The sequence below is a fragment of the Nerophis ophidion genome, linkage group LG03 (assembly GCF_033978795.1).
Source record: "Nerophis ophidion isolate RoL-2023_Sa linkage group LG03, RoL_Noph_v1.0, whole genome shotgun sequence".
Lineage (NCBI taxonomy): Eukaryota > Metazoa > Chordata > Actinopteri > Syngnathiformes > Syngnathidae > Nerophis > Nerophis ophidion.
In genome coordinates, this window is record NC_084613.1 from 1,623,135 (window position 1) to 1,640,991 (window position 17,857).

Genomic DNA, 17,857 nt, shown 5'->3' on the forward strand with positions numbered 1-17,857 from the left:
GAAACATAGCTGTTGTTTCAAAACAAATGGCCTTCTCCACAGGAAGGGAGTATGTTATACCCGGACACGGACAGTACAGTGCCTTCAAGGTGAAACACAAAGTTTACTAGTGGACATAAGATAAATAACACAGAGATTACGAGAAGACACACTACATAGGAAAATACTAGCTGCTTTAAAAATGACTATGGATTAAAAAACACTTAAACGTATCTAATTCTCACAATACACACACACACACACACACAATGTGTATATATATATGCATATATATACATATATATATATATATATATATATATATATATATATATATATATATATATATATATAAATAAATAAATAAATGGGTTGTACTTGTATAGTGCTTTTCTACCTTCAAGGTACTCAAAGCGCTTTGACACTACTTCCACATTTACCCATTCACACACACATTCACACACTGATGGAGGGAGCTGCCATGCAAGGCGCCAACCAGCACCCATCACGAGCAAGGGTGAAGTGTCTTGCTCAGGACACAACGGACGTGACGAGGTTGGTTCTAGGTGGGATTTGAACCAGTGACCCTCGGGTTGCGCACGGCCACTCTCCTATATATATATATATATATATATATTATATTGTATACACAAATAGATAACCTAGCCCAAATCAAAACTTTTTGGGGCCCCTGGTCAATAGCACGTTTTAGGAAACTAAAGGTCTCAAAATGTGTTTTGGACACGCCTGTTTTAGGGAGAAGCTTGTTGCTTTGTCAGCATTGTTAGCATTGTGAGATCAGCGTGTGCACTGTATGTCCATATGATGTGTTACTTTGAAGTAGTGGTCAGTACTACATGGCTCCATGAGAGTACATACAGTACTTTAAAAGATGCATGCATAGAGTAGGTTGAGTGTGGCTGACATGTGGGAAGTATTATTGCTCTTAATCCAAATAACACATAAAGCTTGTTCTTAATCCGCAGTGCAGGAAGATAGCGAGGGAAAGCCCATCGTACGATCATTTGAGTGCTATCCTGTTTACCATTCTCAAGTTGTCATGTGCTTTTCAGAAAATGTGATGGCTTAGCAATGCCGCAGATTTAGCATAGGTCAGAAGGTCAGCGCTAGGATTGGTTCATACGGCCTTGGAGGCACAACACAATTAAGATTGTTATCTAGTTTGAAAGCTTTTTTCATCACAATTTGAAAGAAAACTACATATTAGCTAATAGTACGAGTAGGCCCTGACTGCTAGTACTTTGGACAATCAACTGACATTATTACTGTAGAACTGTGCCTCAGTCATACTTATGGATAAGAACCGAATCCGGTACTGTTTTACCCGCCGGTCCAATTCATGTAAAATCCAACGGTGCCGTCAAGCTGAAAAAAACATCCTATCGGGTCCTTTTGGCTCATGGGACTGCGGAGGTAGCGCACAGGTACCGACAGACCAAGCAGTGTGCGGCTTTAGCGGTCGTGAAGGCAAAAACTCGGACATGGGAGAAGTTCTGGGAAGCCATTGAACGACATCTGGATGGCTTCGAAGCGAATCTGGACCACTATCCACCGCCTCAGGAGGGGTAAGCAGTGCACTGTCCACACCGTGTATGGTGATGAGGGTGTGCTGCTGACCTCGACTGCAGATGCTGTGGATAGGTGGAGTAAATACTTCGAAGACCTCTCTACTTACACGTCTTCTTATGAGGAAGCAGTGCTTGGGGAATCTGTGGTGGGGATGAGGTTGCTGAGGTAGTTAAAAAGGCCCTGTGTTCCTACTATCGTGGGATCACACTCTTCAGCCTTCCCGGTAAAGTTTATTCAGGTGTACTGGAATGGAGGCTAGCCGGATACTCGAACCTCGGATTCAGGAGGAGCCCGGTGGGAAGCGACTGGGATGGGAATCTGACCCTCTAAGTCCCAGTCCATGGTTCTCGCCCGGAAAAGTGTGGAGTACCATAAGATTTTGCCCCAAGTGGAGGAGTTCAAGTACCTCAGAGTCTTGTTTACGAGTGAGGGAAGAGTGGATCGTGAGATCGTCAGGCAATCGGTGCGGCGTCTTCAGTAATGTGGACACTGTATTGATCCGTTGTAATTAAGAAGGAACTGATCCGGAAAGCAAAGCTCTCAATTTACCGAGCGATCTACGTTCCCATCACACCTATGGTCGTGAGCTTTGGGTCATGACCGAAAGGATAAGATCACGGGTACAAGCAGCCAAAATGAGTTTCCTCCATCTGGTGGCGGGGCTCTCCCTTAGAGATAGGGTGAGAAGCTCTGCCATCCGGGAGGAACTCAAAGTAAAGCCGCTGCTCCTCCACATCAAGAGGAGCCAGATGAGGTGGTTCGGGCATCTGGTCAGAATGCCATCCAGATGCCTACCTCGGGAGGTGTTTAGGGCACGTCCGACCGGTAGGAGGCCACGGGGAAGACCCAGGACACGTTGGGTAGACTATGTCTCCCGGCTGGCCTGGGAACGCCTCGGGATCCCCCAGGAGGAGCTGGACGAAGTGGATGGGGAGAGGGATGTCTGGGCTTCCCTGCTTAGGCTGCTGCCCCCGCAACCTGACCTCGGATAAGCAGAAGAAAATGGATGGTTGGATTGATTGATTGGTTGATTGAAACTTTTATTAGTAGTTTGCACAGTACAGTACATATTCCGTACAATTGACCACTAAATGGTAACACCCCAATAAGTTTTTCAACTTGTTTAAGTCGGGGTCCACCTTCATCAATTCATGGTACAAATATATACTATCAGCATAATACAGTCTTCACTCAAGTATATATACATTGAATTTTTTACATTAATTACATCCATCCATTTTCTACCGCTTATTCCCTTTTGGGGTCGCGGGGGGCGCTGGGGCCTATCTCAGCGACAATCGGGCAGAAGGCGGGGTACACCCTGGACAAGTCACCACCTCATTATTTACAACAATACCAAAAATTGGTATTGTTGAGTACCGGTATGGATTCCAAGGTACCGTGTCATTTTAAATGTGAACGGTAGTTATCCCTAGTCATACCTTACCTGCACACAAAAAAATGTTGGGTTAAAAAATATCCCAATTTTAACCCAATTACTGGTTCAGAAAAAGACAAAACGCTTATTTGAGGTATTTTAAATCCACCTTTTTGGGTACATTTATTTAAACCCGACTTTTGCGTTATTTAACCAAAAATGTTTTGTACCAGAGAAGGGAAGGAGGCGACAACCAGGGCAGGACTGCGGTTTACAAGGTTTATTGAAAACCTTTGATGAATACGTGGCGTGTGTATGCTACTCAAAGTGAATGAGTGTTGACTATGTGTAGTATTAAATATGTAAATGTTACCAAGGGTTGTTGTCTGTGAATGTTGGTTGTGTCTTTTGTCGTTATCCAAGAGGGCAAGGCCAAGAGGCAGGTCGTGGACAGGCAGGTGGTCATGGGCAAGAGCAGGCCAACGTGGTCTGGGTCCGAGCAGGGAGGTCGTGGATCAAGGAGAGCAGTCAGGAATCCGGATGGGAGTTGAGCCAGAAGGCACAATCACAGAGGACAGGGGAGTCCCTGAGGAAATACAAAAGGACATGAACCAGGGGAAAACACGGAGAGATAGAGCCAAACCAAGGCGGGGAAATCACTGGGAAAACAGGCAATGCCAGACTTGATGCTTACTGGAAGGTTAGCGACGTTCTGGCAAAGGTTCCTCGGGTCTGCTGGTCTTTATTCTGCTCCCCTTCGTCAAGTCCAGGTGTGTTGATTCTTGATTGAGTGCAGGCTCGTTGCTGCGTGGGCGTTCTGCGCTCAGCACGGGCGAGGGCGTGTCTGAGCGCGCTGTCAGCAGGGGCGCACGCAGCTCCAGCCGCCGAGGAACTTAATGTTGGATTATTCCCAACCAAACTGTTGGGTTGAATTATTTAAGCCAAACGTTGAGCTATCCTAACTCAATGTTTGGTGATTGTAAATAATGTTAATGCGATTATTAATCCATAACAAAATTGACAGTGTATGTAGCGTGTAGTTATATTGAATTGATGGTGCATTGAATTGATGGTGCATTGATAGTGTACGTAACGTGCAGTTGTATGGAATTGATGGTGCATTGAATTGATGGTGCATTGATAGTGTACGTAACGTGCAGTTGTATGGAATTGATGGTGCATTGAATTGATGGTGCATTGATAGTGTACGTAACGTGCAGTTGTATGGAATTGATGGTGCATTGAATTGATGGTTCATTGATAGTGTACGTAAGGTGCAGTTGTATGGAATTGATGGTGCATTGATAGTGTACGTAACGTGCAGTTGTATGGAATTGATGGTGCATTGAATTGATGGTGCATTGATAGTGTACGTAAGGTGCAGTTGTATGGAATTGATGGTGCATTGAATTGATGGTGCATTGATAGTGTACGTAAGGTGCAGTTGTATGGAATTGATGGTGCATTGATAGTGTACGTAACGTGCAGTTGTATGGAATTGATGGTGCATTGAATTGATGGTGCATTGATAGTGTACGTAAGGTGCAGTTGTATGGAATTGATGGTGCATTGATAGTGTACGTAACGTGCAGTTGTATGGAATTGATGGTGCATTGAATTGATGGTGCATTGATAGTGTACGTAAGGTGCAGTTGTATGGAATTGATGGTGCATTGAATTGATGGTGCATTGATAGTGTACGTAAGGTGCAGTTGTATGGAATTGATGGTGCATTGAATTGATGGTGCATTGATAGTGTACGTAAGGTGCAGTTGTATGGAATTGATGGTGCATTGAATTGATGGTGCATTGATAGTGTACGTAAGGTGCAGTTGTATGGAATTGATGGTGCATTGAATTGATGGTGCATTGATAGTGTACGTAACGTGCAGTTGTATGGAATTGATGGTGCATTGATAGTGTACGTAACGTGCAGTTGTATGGAATTGATGGTGCATTGAATTGATGGTGCATTGATAGTGTACGTAAGGTGCAGTTGTATGGAATTGATGGTGCATTGATAGTGTACGTAACGTGCAGTTGTATGGAATTGATGGTGCATTGAATTGATGGTGCATTGATAGTGTACGTAACGTGCAGTTGTATGGAATTGATGGTGCATTGATAGTGTACGTAAGGTGCAGTTGTATGGAATTGATGGTGCATTGAATTGATGGTGCATTGATAGTGTACGTAACGTGCAGTTGTATGGAATTGATGGTGCATTGATAGTGTACGTAACGTGCAGTTGTATGGAATTGATGGTGCATTGAATTGATGGTGCATTGATAGTGTACGTAAGGTGCAGTTGTATGGAATTGATGGTGCATTGATAGTGTACGTAACGTGCAGTTGTATGGAATTTCGCCCAGCACTGCTGACAGATTAAGCTGGCAGTCGTCCTTACTGCTTACCGTTTAGATTTGCACTGGCACCAATCTGTTCCACCCTCACACAGCTGTTACTCTGCCAAGCACACTTTAACACCACTGAGGAACAAGTGAGACAAACAGGAAGCTTTCCAAAAGTTCTTTTAAGTCCATCTCCAGGCAAGGGAAAGTGGTGATCTCACCTGTGAACGCAACAGAAGTGGTGTGTTCACCTGACCTTATGTCACTTATGGATATTTTTCATGAAATACACATATGCAACTGTTGTAGTATGTAGGATACATTTAGGTGTAGGGTGACAGTTTAACATGTACACACCTTTTCATTCATGAAATCTGCTTTGGTTTTTGTACTGATGATGATCCTCTGTCAATCTCATTTTAGCACGGAGGAAAATCTATTCCCGGGGCGGGGGGGACATCTGCGGTCCTCTCCAAGGTTTCTCATTGGCATCCCACTGGGTTGAGTTTTTCCTTGCCATGATCTGGGATTTGAACCGAGGATGTCGGTGTGGCTTGTGCAGCCCTTTGAGACACTGGTGATTTAGGGCTATATAAGTAAACATTGATTGATAGACTTTGTCTCAGTGTAACTACAAAACCAGGATTAAACTTTGAGTCACAGTCTTTCTGGGATTGAACAAAAAACCCGACATGTAAACTTTTCGAGGTATCAAACACCTCCTTTGTCATCTCCACGTATCAATCCGGTGCTAACTCAACAAACCGTAAAAAACAGAGGTAAAAACTATTCCAAAGGGTTAAGTTTTCTCGTTTTTGTCAGAGACATTATGAAGGAGTAAGGGTGCCAAATAACAAAGTGTTTCGAAGCAGAAGACATAAAACGGCAGGTTTTAACTTTCATCTGGGTGGAGGGAGAGGAGCTGCAGCCACGCTTTACTTTCTACCTCTTGTTTAGTCCTAACAGAATTGCTATTGTGACACCCAGTGGACACATTTAGAACAGCAGTTTCTTTCATTCAAAAAAATGCAACCTGTAAAAAAAATAAAACCTGTTGGCGGGCCTGCTTTGGCCCAGGGGCCAGACGTTTGACACCCCTGCTCTAACACCTATGTGTCAAAGTCAGAATGAATTATCTAGGGATCTCTGGATGATATTTGATTTGTATTACACAGCCGAACCATCAGTGTTGGCGCTAGGAATTTTCAAATTTGGGATTCCAGGGGCCCCATCAAGTCATAAAAATGGGGCCCCACAGTACATTTTTGGGGTCCCACTTTTTTGTAAGCGTTTTGAAAACAAATGATAAATGTATGCATTATCCTGTCATATCTCACATTCTAGATTGTGTTTTGGAAAAAGCTTGTCATAAACGTTATTTAATTCACTTAAAAAAATAATACAAAAGAAAAGACATGTTTATGCATATGTAAATGTATTCACTTATAAACATTCATTCACTTTCTTCTTTCCTTCATGGATCTAAACTTTACCGCTGCCGCTAGTTTTTTTTCTATATTTTTATTGTGATATTTTCAGAGTGTATTTGTTTTATTTTTGGCCAGAGTAAGACAAAGATTATTTTTTTAATTTAATGCCATAATTTTGGTAGTGTGGCCCTCGCGTGCACACCTTTTTCTCCATGCGGCCCCTGAGCTAAAATGAGTTTGACAGCCTTACTCTAACATTGGCTGCTCCTTTAGAATCTACAATTATTGTATACTACTTCAAACTACCAAATAAATTAAATATTTAGCATGCACTCAATAAAAATTAACTTTCCACTACCAAGTGAATTATTTTTATGGATTAATTACTTGTCACCGAGGTGTAATTTGTTGCATATGGACATACCATTTATTCCTCTTCTCTTTTACTAAAATATCTCTTCAATATTTATGTTTCTTTATTTACTTTGTATGACAATCATAAAGCAGATTTTTACTTTAATGTATACACAAAAATATTGACTTATGTCTTCTGTAGTTTTAATTTGTGTCTTTGTTGATAAAAAAAACAAAACCTGCTTAGCTTGCTGGCTAATAAACAACACTATACAGCTCATAAATAAAGATATATAGCTCTTAAATATAAATGTACTTTATAACTCAGAAACAAATATGTACAGCTCATAAACAAAGATGAATAGTGAACAAACAATGTTGTTTAACTCAAACAAATATGTGTAGCTTACAAAGAAAGAGGAGGAGAGGAAGGCAGTAAGATCACGGGGCAAGGATGGAAACATTACGATGATGGCAGCTGATAAGGGGAGATTCTCAACACAACAGTTACTTACGCTCCTCAACATATAGGGAATACTCATATGTGTGGATAAGTACAATACTTAAGTACAAACACTTTGTAGGACTCAAAAGACAAGAATGGCAGATGAATAACAAAGACTACTTCCTGACTACAGCGGCACACTTTAGGCCAAACTGAAATGAACACATACTAGCAAATGAGACTCAGCAGTTTAAGACAACAATATATCACAAATTACCAGCCCACTGTAAAATGGTCAACAAAACATATTATTAAACAAATGACCACATGAACAAACACAAAAGTACCAATAATTGGTACCGTTTATGAGTGCTATCGATTCCAGGAATGTGTTCAAATGTGTCTTATGTTTCTTCTTCAAACAGTTTCATAATAGTCACAAGCTTACATGTTAGCATTCAAGATTCCTGCTCAACTTATCTTGGACATTCTAAACATTCACTCATCTGAAAAATTGATTGATTGATTGATACTTTTATTAGTAGATTACACAGTACAGTACATATTTTGTACAATTGACCACTAAATGCTAACACCCCAATAAGTTTTTCAACTTGTTTAAGTCGGGGTCCACCTTCATCAATTCATGGTAAATCACTCTTGCTTAACAATTAAAAATGTTAATACTTTGTGATTTAATCCATTATGTAAAGTATCTGACAACAGCTATCTTTAAAGGTAGCATACAGATGACATTTTGCTGAACAGCATAAAGTACTCTTCCTAGAAGTCATTGAATGTGTCTTTTTCCAAGGTCCTGCCATTCCAGTGGGTGTTGATGTTCAGGTGGAGAGCTTGGACAGCATCTCTGAAGTTGATATGGTAAGCAAACGTCTCATCTTTAACCGTCAGAAACTTGTACTTTTCAACGTCTTTCCTTGTTTCAGCAGTGCCATGTTAGATTACCTGTTAGCAACTTTCACCACACAACTTTCCTTGTTTCAGCAGTACCATGTTAGATTACCTGTTAGCAACTTTCACCACAATGACCTGAGTGGTGGGGGTGTTTCTTCCAATTCAGTGAGATGCATGTTATTAATGTCCATTTCAATATTCTTTGATTGAGAGAGAAAGTTGACCACTTGCTGTTTCATCTGGTTCTCCTTTAATATCCACAACTTCCTTGTAGGGTCTTGGTTTGATTCCGTGTCCGGTCAAGACGATATCATTAATTCGTAAGCCCTGATCCATTTCATCTATGAAATTCCTCGGAAGGATGTGGTCTTGTTTCACTATAATATTTTCCTCTCGTCAAATCTTCCCCTCCTAATGCATTTCTGTTTGGCTCTTGACACACTTGTGTTTGCTCTTTTAAGAGATTCACCACCATCTCCTTGAGATCCTGAATTTCCCTTTTTGTCATTTATATCCCTTCTTTCTCATTTATAGCCCTTCTTAAAGTTATAAATGACATCCGTCTAAACACAGACTTCAGTATCAATGCTATTGGACCTCAATGCTGCATTTGAGACTGTCGACCACTCAATACTTTTGGACAGGTTGGAAAAGTGGGTGGGGATCTCAGGCACAGTTTTCAGCTGGTTCAAGTCATATCTACAATATAGGAACTATTTGGTTTCCATTGGTGACTTTGTATCAGAACCAACCAACGTAACGGGTGGAGTCCCCAAGGTTCAATCTTGGGGCCGACTTTATTTCACATCTATATGCTCCCACTAGGACAAATCATGCAAAATAATAACATTGACTGTCATTGCTATGATGATGACACCCAAATCTATGTAGCACTATCACCAAATGACTATCGCCCCATATATCTTCTGTGCCAGTGCATCGAGCAAGTCAAACACTGGATGTGCCAACATTTCCTACAACTAAATGAAGATAAAACTGAGATAATTGTTTTTGGTGCTAAAAAAGAAAGGTTTAAAGTCATCCAACACCTTCAATCACTGTCCCTGAAAACCTCAAATAAAGCCAGAAATCTTGGGGTTATTTTAGATTCTGATTTTTATTTCGACAGTCACATCAAACCAGTAACAAAATCGGCCTACTATCACCTCAACAATGTAACAAGACTTAGAGGGCTCATGTCAGCTGAAGACTTAGAAAAGCTTGTACATGCCTTTATTACCAGTAGGTTAGACTATTATAATGGTCTCCTTGCAGGTCTTCCCAGGCAGCTACAGCTTGTTCAGAACCCTGCTGCTAGAGTTCCAACAAAGACCAAAAAAAGTGAGCACATTACACCAATTCTTAAATCCTGACATTGGCTTCCTGTACATCAGAGAATTGATTTCCAAATCCTCCTGCTCACATATAAATGACTACATTGTCTAGGGCCCAAGTACATCACTGATATAAGCCCTCTAGATCACAAAGACCTTCTGAGACCAGTCTGTTAGCGGTTCCCAGAGTCAACTCAAACCAAAGGAGAGCATCATTCAGTCACTACGCAACAAATAGCTGGAATAAACTTCTTGAAGATGTCAGACTTTCCCCAACTCTGACTACTTTTAAAACTAGACTGAAAACTTTTATGTTCGTTCACCTTAGCTTTCAGCTAAATCTTTTATCTTTTAACGTCCGCACTGTTTTTATTTTTATTGTCTGCATTTTAATTTGGCTTTTATTTTCTTTTATTTCACTTTGTTGTCTGTGAAGCACTTTGAGTCTGCCTTGTGTATGAAAAGTGCTAAACAAATGAAGTTGCCTTGCCTTGTCTTTTCGCCTTTACAGACTTTCTGTATTTTCCCGCAGACTTCTCAGATCGATTTTGCGCTCTGATCTCGCGCTTTCCAGGCCTCTCTGTGTTCTAACCTTGCTCTTCCTGGTGTGCTGTCTTCTCTCAATTCAGCTGTTTCTTTGTAACAACAAGTCTTGTTTTCCTCCGTGTCCTGTATCCTGAGACTCATGTAATCCACATGACACCTAAGGTTTTGGGATTTGAGGTTTTTGTAGCTTTTGACATCGGAGCAGCTCGCTGACGGCAGTTGCCACTTTATCGACTTGCGTCACTTTTAACATGTCTATTTCAACAAATCCGTACCTTGCACTGTTCAGATATCAACTGGAGGCGTCCACCCATCAATTGAAATCAGTCTTGATTAGTCAGAAACACTTTAAAACAGCTTCAAACTCTCGCCGTACAATCTCAGTGTAGCTTCTGGTTACTAGGCAACTGCTCTGAATTGCGGGAGGCTGTTAGCTTGAGGCTAACAGATATTCCAATATGTGTCTCTCACCGGACCAAGAGAAGTTGAAAGATGCCAGCTGACTCTTCAGTGCTTGTGATCACAATCAGTGGTCAAAAAAGCCTCAAAATGATCAAAAGCCCCAGTAGCAAATCAGAGCCTTTTTGCTTGCATTTTTTTCCCGTAGAGAGGGAAGTGATGAAAAAAAAAAACATGCGTCCAAACCTTCACTAAAATATGGACTTAAATCCAGGGTCCAACCCATTATTCATGTTTACATTTTTTTCTTGTGGAAAAACTTGCTTGAGTATACAAACTTTTCTATTTACTAGCCTGTTCAAGAACCAAAATAGGTTTGTCAATTCCACAGTACACGTAGCAATACAACAACCTGCAATGACTTGAATACTTAGGTGTCAAGGTCTGTTTTTGATTAGTATTAGAAGCGGCCCGCAGGCCACAGCCGCCTGCTGCACCAATATTCCATCAGTGTTTGCGCTAGAAATTTTCCAAATTGGGTCATAAAAATATTAGGGGTCCCACTTTTTTGTAAGCGTTTTGAAAACAAATGATAAATGTATGCATTATCCTGTTATGTCTCACATGCTATATTGTGTTTTGGAAGAAGGTTGTCATAAACGTCACTTCATTCATTAAAGAAAGTATACAAAAGAAAATACATTTTTATGCGTATGTAAATGGATTCACTTATAAACAATCATTCACTTTCTTCTTTTCTTCATGGATCTAAACTTTACCGCTGCCGCTAGTTTTTTCTAAATTCAATTGTAATTTTTCAGTGTGTTTTTTTTTTTTTTGCCAAAGTAAGACAAAGAAAACAATCTGAAATTGTCTTTAGTTTTTAGTTTTAATGCCATGACTTTAATAGTCTGACACGCGTGTGCACACATTTTCCTCCTTGCGGCCCCTGAGCTAAAATGAGTGTGACACCCCTGCTTTAATACAACTGTGGTCGAAAAGTCCGAATCTTAAACAGGGACAATAGAGAGTTTGTTACATCAGTTTTAATTAGTCATAATCAGATAGTACAAAGTTGGATTGAATCAATATGTTCACACAGACAATGTCTTCCAAGACGAAAGATGGGGGACCCCGTGGAGGAATTGAGAAAGAGCACACACCAGGCTTGGTCTTCCCTTCTTATTTATACGCTCCATGATGACCTCATTTGTATCATAACTTATGTAACTGTTCAATGTTCAGGGTGACTTCACCTCTTATGTCGTGTCCTTCCCAATGTATCCAGGTGAAAGTTACCCAAAACAAGTTACAAGTTTATTGTTCTTCGGTCGATGATCAACAAAGCAAACAAACAGTTGTATATTCATAAATTGAAAATAAAAAGTTATACATTCATAGATTGAAAATGAAAAATGTTGCAGACCGAAAGGGTTTAGGCTGAAGTTAAACACTTATTGCGCCTAACCCTATAAACAATTTCAAGTACAAAATAAACTTCCGAAAATTATAAAATGTCCTTTGCACAACTTATTATAAATACACATTATAAACAACATTATAACCAACATGAACGTAGTTCAATGTTATACACAGTACAGGCATGTGAAATATCCCTGTGTACATATAAGACCTTTGCACTAATTATATATACAATATATACAAACAATTGTACTTCTATTATTATTTATATCTCATGTTTGATTTTTAATTAACATTAATCATAGTATTAACTACAATGTTAATTCGAGAGTGATATATTTTTTCAAGACATTGGTCTTAAAGTGTTTTTTAAATGTGTGAATGGAACTGGAACATTTGAAGGAATCATCCAAGCTGTTCCACAGTTGAACTCCTCTAACAGAAACACATCTACTTTTTAAGCTTGTTCTTATTTTTGCTTTCTGAAAGAAAGCTGAACCTCTGAGGTCATAGGGATTCTCTCTGGGTTTGAACCCCTCCTGTAAACACCCAGGCAGCATGTGGTTATGACCTTTGAAAGCCACAATAGTAGTATTGAGGTCAACAAGATCGTGCAGTTTTAATGTTTTTAATTTAATGAACAGAGCATTGGAATGGTCATGATAATTCGCATAATTTACAATTCTAATTCTAACAGATTTAGGACAGAAATTAGCCACTACACCACCACCAACAAGGTCTCTATTTGCATATATACTGTACTGTACTGTACTGTACTGTACAATGCTGGCTATGTTTCTTCTCATCCATAATTCTTTTCAGGTTATTGTTGTGTTTCCTTCATTGTTTGAAGAGACTCCACCTGCTTTACGTGTCCATCGGCGTCATAGAAACACAATTGTCTTGACTTTGGCTATGGAATGTTGTGACAATTGGTCCAGTTCATAATAACAAAATGCAAGTCTCTGTGTTTATTCCTAGTCCAATTTCTAGTTATTCAGCCACCTAGTGGCCACTTCTCGCCTAAGGGCTTCAAAAGGATGAGTCGGGGCGCTTAATTATCCAAGCGAAGGATGGCATGACATCTATTAGAATGGCGGTCACGCTTAGCATGTAATCATGTAAATGTAGAGGTCAGAGCAGCTGCAGGCATGAGTTTGTTGGTGACGTGTGGGCTTAGAGTCTGCACCCTCCTGACCCTCCTAAGCGTTACACGGGGGAAGATACTGGAGCTTGTCCGGACATGTGAGGGGCAAACAGTGGAAGAGTTCATGCATGCACGTTGGGCCCCAACCTTTGTTCTTAGGCACACTTATGAAGTTTTTAAGGAGATTTTTGTATTCACCAATGTTTTCTTAGCTGGGATTTGTTCGTACTGTAGAACAAACTCTACCAGTGCTCCAGAGCAGTGGTTGTCAACCTTTTTTCAGTGATGTACCCCCTGTGAACATTGTTTTAAATCAAGTACCTCCTAATCACAGCGAAGCATTTTGTTTGAAAAAAAGAGATAAAGAAGTAAAATACAGCACTATGTCACCTGTTTCTGATTTATTAAATTGTGTAACAGTGCAAAAATATTGCTCATTTGTAGTGGTCTTTCTTTAACTATTTGGAAAAAAAGATATAAAAATAACTCAAAAACTTGTTGAAAAATAAACAAGTGATTCAATTATGAATAAAGATTTCTCCACATAGAAGTAATCATCAACTTAAAGTGTCCTCTTTGGGGATTGTAATAGAGATCCATCTGGATTCATCAACTTCATTCTAAACATTTCTTCAGAAAAAAATACATCTTTATGGAACATGTCCACAAAAAATCTAGCTGTCAACACCGAATATTGCATTGTTGTATTTCTTTTCACACTTTATGAACTTACATTCATATTTTGTTGAAGTATTATTCAATAAATATATTTATAAAGGATTTTTGAATTGTTGCCATTTTTACAATAATTTTTAAAAATCTCACATACCCCTTGGCATACCTTCAAGTACCCCCAGAGGTACGCGTACCCCCATTTGAGAACCACTGCTTTAGAGCACTTGTATTGTGGCCTATTTGTTCTTAAGTATGACAACTTCCCTAACTTCTATTATCTCATGTTGAATTAATATATCTATCATAGATAGATAGATAGATAGAAATAGATACGACAAACAGACATGTAGCAAAATATAGACACTCCGAAATACCGTGTGTACAATCATCAATTACCGGGGCGTTGATTTAGTGATTGGTGACTCTTTAAAAGACTCAAGTCACACAGTGGCAATGCTTTTGCTGCTACTGCAAGATGCCGCAGATCGAGCCTAGGGGGGGAAGCGCATATTTCACGACCATATAGACCTATTTGCCCCAAGTGACAAATATTTATATGAATGCTTGAGGCTAACTCGGCGGTCCCCCCTTTCTTAAACTTACGTTTCGACATTATGTATTTCCCCCACAGGACAATACAAATTTCTCTTCTGTAATCTGTTTGTGTTTTCTCTGTGTGGTTGATGTGCGGCTTTTCCGCCGGAATTGTGCCCTTGTATGGGGACTTAAGGGCGTTTACTTATGCAAATGAAGGGTGTTTACATATGCATATTGGGTAAATAAGGGCGTGTTTATATGCAAATTATTATAGACACGCACACACTAAATATTTGGCATTCAGCAACTTAAGAACAGCAGGTGGCTACAATTTGGCCGTTTAAGAACACGTCATGAATTTGAATGGACTATGCTTAGGAAATCACTTAGTTAGGAAAAGTTAGGAACTTATTACTGAATGGGGCCCACTGACGGGAAAAAGTCCTTTGAAAGCAGAGTGCTGCTGTCCTCCGAGCGCCTTCGGCTTGTTCTCCTATCCAGACATCTGCTCCATCACAAACTGCCATTACAGCGATATCACAATATGACAAGAGTTGTGGATGAAGTAAGAGCAGAGAATAATAAACTGAAGTCATTTTCTCTTCTCCTCGCTTCAGAATGACATGATCAGTACATTTCAGATTGTTTCAGCTTTCCAAAGTGATTTGCAATGCTATTTTTAATCCAACACTGTTCACCACAACTATTATAACATTCTGATATTATTCTTATTATGGTCTTCCAACAGGATTTTACCATGACTCTGTACCTGAGACATTATTGGAAAGATGAGCGGCTGTCATTTACGGGCAGTTCCAACAAGAGCATGACATTCGATGGTCGCCTTGTGAAAAAGATCTGGGTCCCAGACGTCTTCTTTGTCCACTCCAAGAGGTCCTTTATCCACGACACCACCACGGACAACATCATGCTGCGCGTCTTTCCTGATGGACATGTCCTGTACAGTCTCAGGTGTGTATCAATGGGACATGTTGATGGACTTTACGTTGAGCATGATGGCACAAGTGAAATGTAAAGGAAATATATGATGAAGCATCAACATAGCTCACTGGTGTCAAACTCAAAGCTTGGGGGCCATATCTGGCCCGCCACATCATTTAAAATGGCCCGCCATGTCATTTTACAAGTCCTCCGCATCCAGCCAAAAAAGGCTGGAGATGATGAGGCACTTTTTATGACGAAATGCATGCATTTATCTTTCAATTTTGACAGAAAAATGTATTGCATCCAATTGCTTACCGTATTTTTCGGACCATTGGGCGCACCAGATTGAAAGGCGCACTGCCGATGAGCGGGTCTGTTCAGGTCTAATCTCATGCAAAAGTCTCGCCGGATTATACGGGGCATTAAAGAGTCCATATTAAGATTTTTTTCTAAATGTAAAACACTATCTTGTGGTCTACATAACATGTGATAGTGCTTCTTTGCTCAAAATGTTACATGGATGATGTTTTACACATCATCTTCAAGTAGCTTTCTGACAGTCGCTTCAAGATGTGCCGTTTTGTGGGCGGTCTTATTTACGTGCCTCCACTTGGACAGCGTCTTCGCCACGTTATCTTTGTTGTAGCGGTGTAGCGTGCAAGGACGGGAGTGGAAGAAGTGTCAGAAGATGGTGCTAATTGTTTTAATGACATTCACACTTTACTTCAATCAATAAAGAAGCAGCATCTCCTCATCCGTGGCTCACTAGTGCAACAACAAAGCCGCAAATGTGTACCGTGAAAAACCGTCTGACCGGAACCCTCTTATAACTAAAGTTTTGGAGGTGAATAATGTAAACCCACTAGAGTTTTTAAGGAAGTTGTTTTGGTTAAGCAGGGGGGGTGACGGCAACTGACACCAGGGGGTGTAGCATAATGTATTTATTATATATATATATATATATATATATAGACCATATATAATAATAATCAAACAACGCTAAATATACTAACGAAGGAAATGAAGTGTGACAAAATCCAGGGAGAGAGAAGTCTACAGGTCCGAGTCCAAAGCCAGGGAAGTGAAGGATCGTGGGAGGCAATCAGAATCCAGAGGTAGATTCGGGGAAAAGTGAGACGCACAGCTCACTTTCTAGGCGCCAGAGGGTATTGCGGGGGCGACAAAAGAGAACACGGAGGGGGCAAAAACACAGAGAGAGCAGGATTGCATCAAGCAGGATGATCGCTTACTAAACGCCAACAGAAGACTGTACTCCGGCGCGGGGTGGCAGGTTGAGCAGGCTTATGAAGACCAGAAAGATCGTCATGGACAAGTGCGCTGATTTCCGATTGATTGAAGCTTGTAGGAGAGGAGTGACCATGAGCGTGTCCCGATTTGCGCTCTGCTGCGCTCATTGAGAAATGCGCACTGGCATGTGCCCGGGCCGTGACAGAAGTCGAGGATGGAGGGAGGCAGTCAGAGTCCAGAGGGAGATCCAGGGAAAAGTGAGACTCACAACTCACTTCCAAGGTGACGGAGGATAAGAGACAACTCACAGTGCAAACACGGAGGGGCAAACACCGAGAGAGCTGGATTGCATCAAGCATGACGTGGCTTACTGTGCGCAAACAAAAGGTTACGTTCTCGCACTGGAACGGAACTTAAGAAGGCTGATCGCTCATCACGCGCATGTGCACTGATTGCAGATCTCCTGCAGCCGCAGCGGAGATGGAACGCCCGTAGTCGTGGCCCGCGGTGCTCTCACTGGAGTGCACAGGTGCAGGAGAGGCGGCTGCAGGAGTCTGAGCCGTAACAAAATTTTGATTTTGCATAATACGTCTGCCAATGGGGGCAGCACGGTGGAAGAGGGGTTAGTGCGTCTGCCTCACAATACGAAGGTCCTGAGTAGTCCTGGGTTCAATCCCGGGCTCAGGATCTTTCTGTGTGGAGTTTGCATGTTCTCCCCGCGGCTGCGTGGGTTCTCCTCTGGGTAATCTTCCTCCCACCTCCAAAGACATGCACCTGGGGATAGGCCCCTCCCACCTCCAAAGACATGCACCTGGGGATAGGCCCCTCCCACCTCCAAAGACATGCACCTGGGGATAGGTTGATTGGCAACACTAAATGGTCCCTAGTGTGTGAATGTTGTCTGTCTATCTGTGTTGGCCCTGTGATGAGGTGGCGACTTGTCCAGGGAGTAACCTGCCTTCTGCCCGGATGCAGCTGAGATAGGCGCCAGCGACCCCCCGCAAGCCCAAAGGGAATAAGCGGTAGAAAAAAGGATGGATGGATGTTTACTAATGAGCGCCATTTTGCAGTCCTTATACACACACCATAATAATACTTTTATGTTTAATGCGCCGACAATCCATCAAGCGGTGCGGCTTCAGTTTACCGAAGTCGTGCTAAA

The 17,857-nt window shown here is 41.2% G+C and overlaps 1 protein-coding gene across 4 annotated transcripts in view; it reads left to right on the forward strand.

The window, feature by feature from the left end:
- Positions 1 to 17,857, forward strand: part of LOC133548919 (gamma-aminobutyric acid receptor subunit rho-2-like) — a 39,383-nt gene that overhangs the window by 6,796 nt on the left and 14,730 nt on the right. For all 4 annotated transcript variants that reach the window (XR_009806000.1, XM_061893872.1, XM_061893871.1 and 1 more), the window contains exons 3-4: positions 8,342 to 8,409; positions 15,251 to 15,474. Coding sequence is in view for 3 of the 4 variants with exons in the window: in XM_061893872.1 (XP_061749856.1) it covers positions 8,342 to 8,409; positions 15,251 to 15,474 (292 nt within the window). In the remaining variant the exon portion in view is untranslated. The remainder of the gene's footprint in view (positions 1 to 8,341; positions 8,410 to 15,250; positions 15,475 to 17,857) is intronic.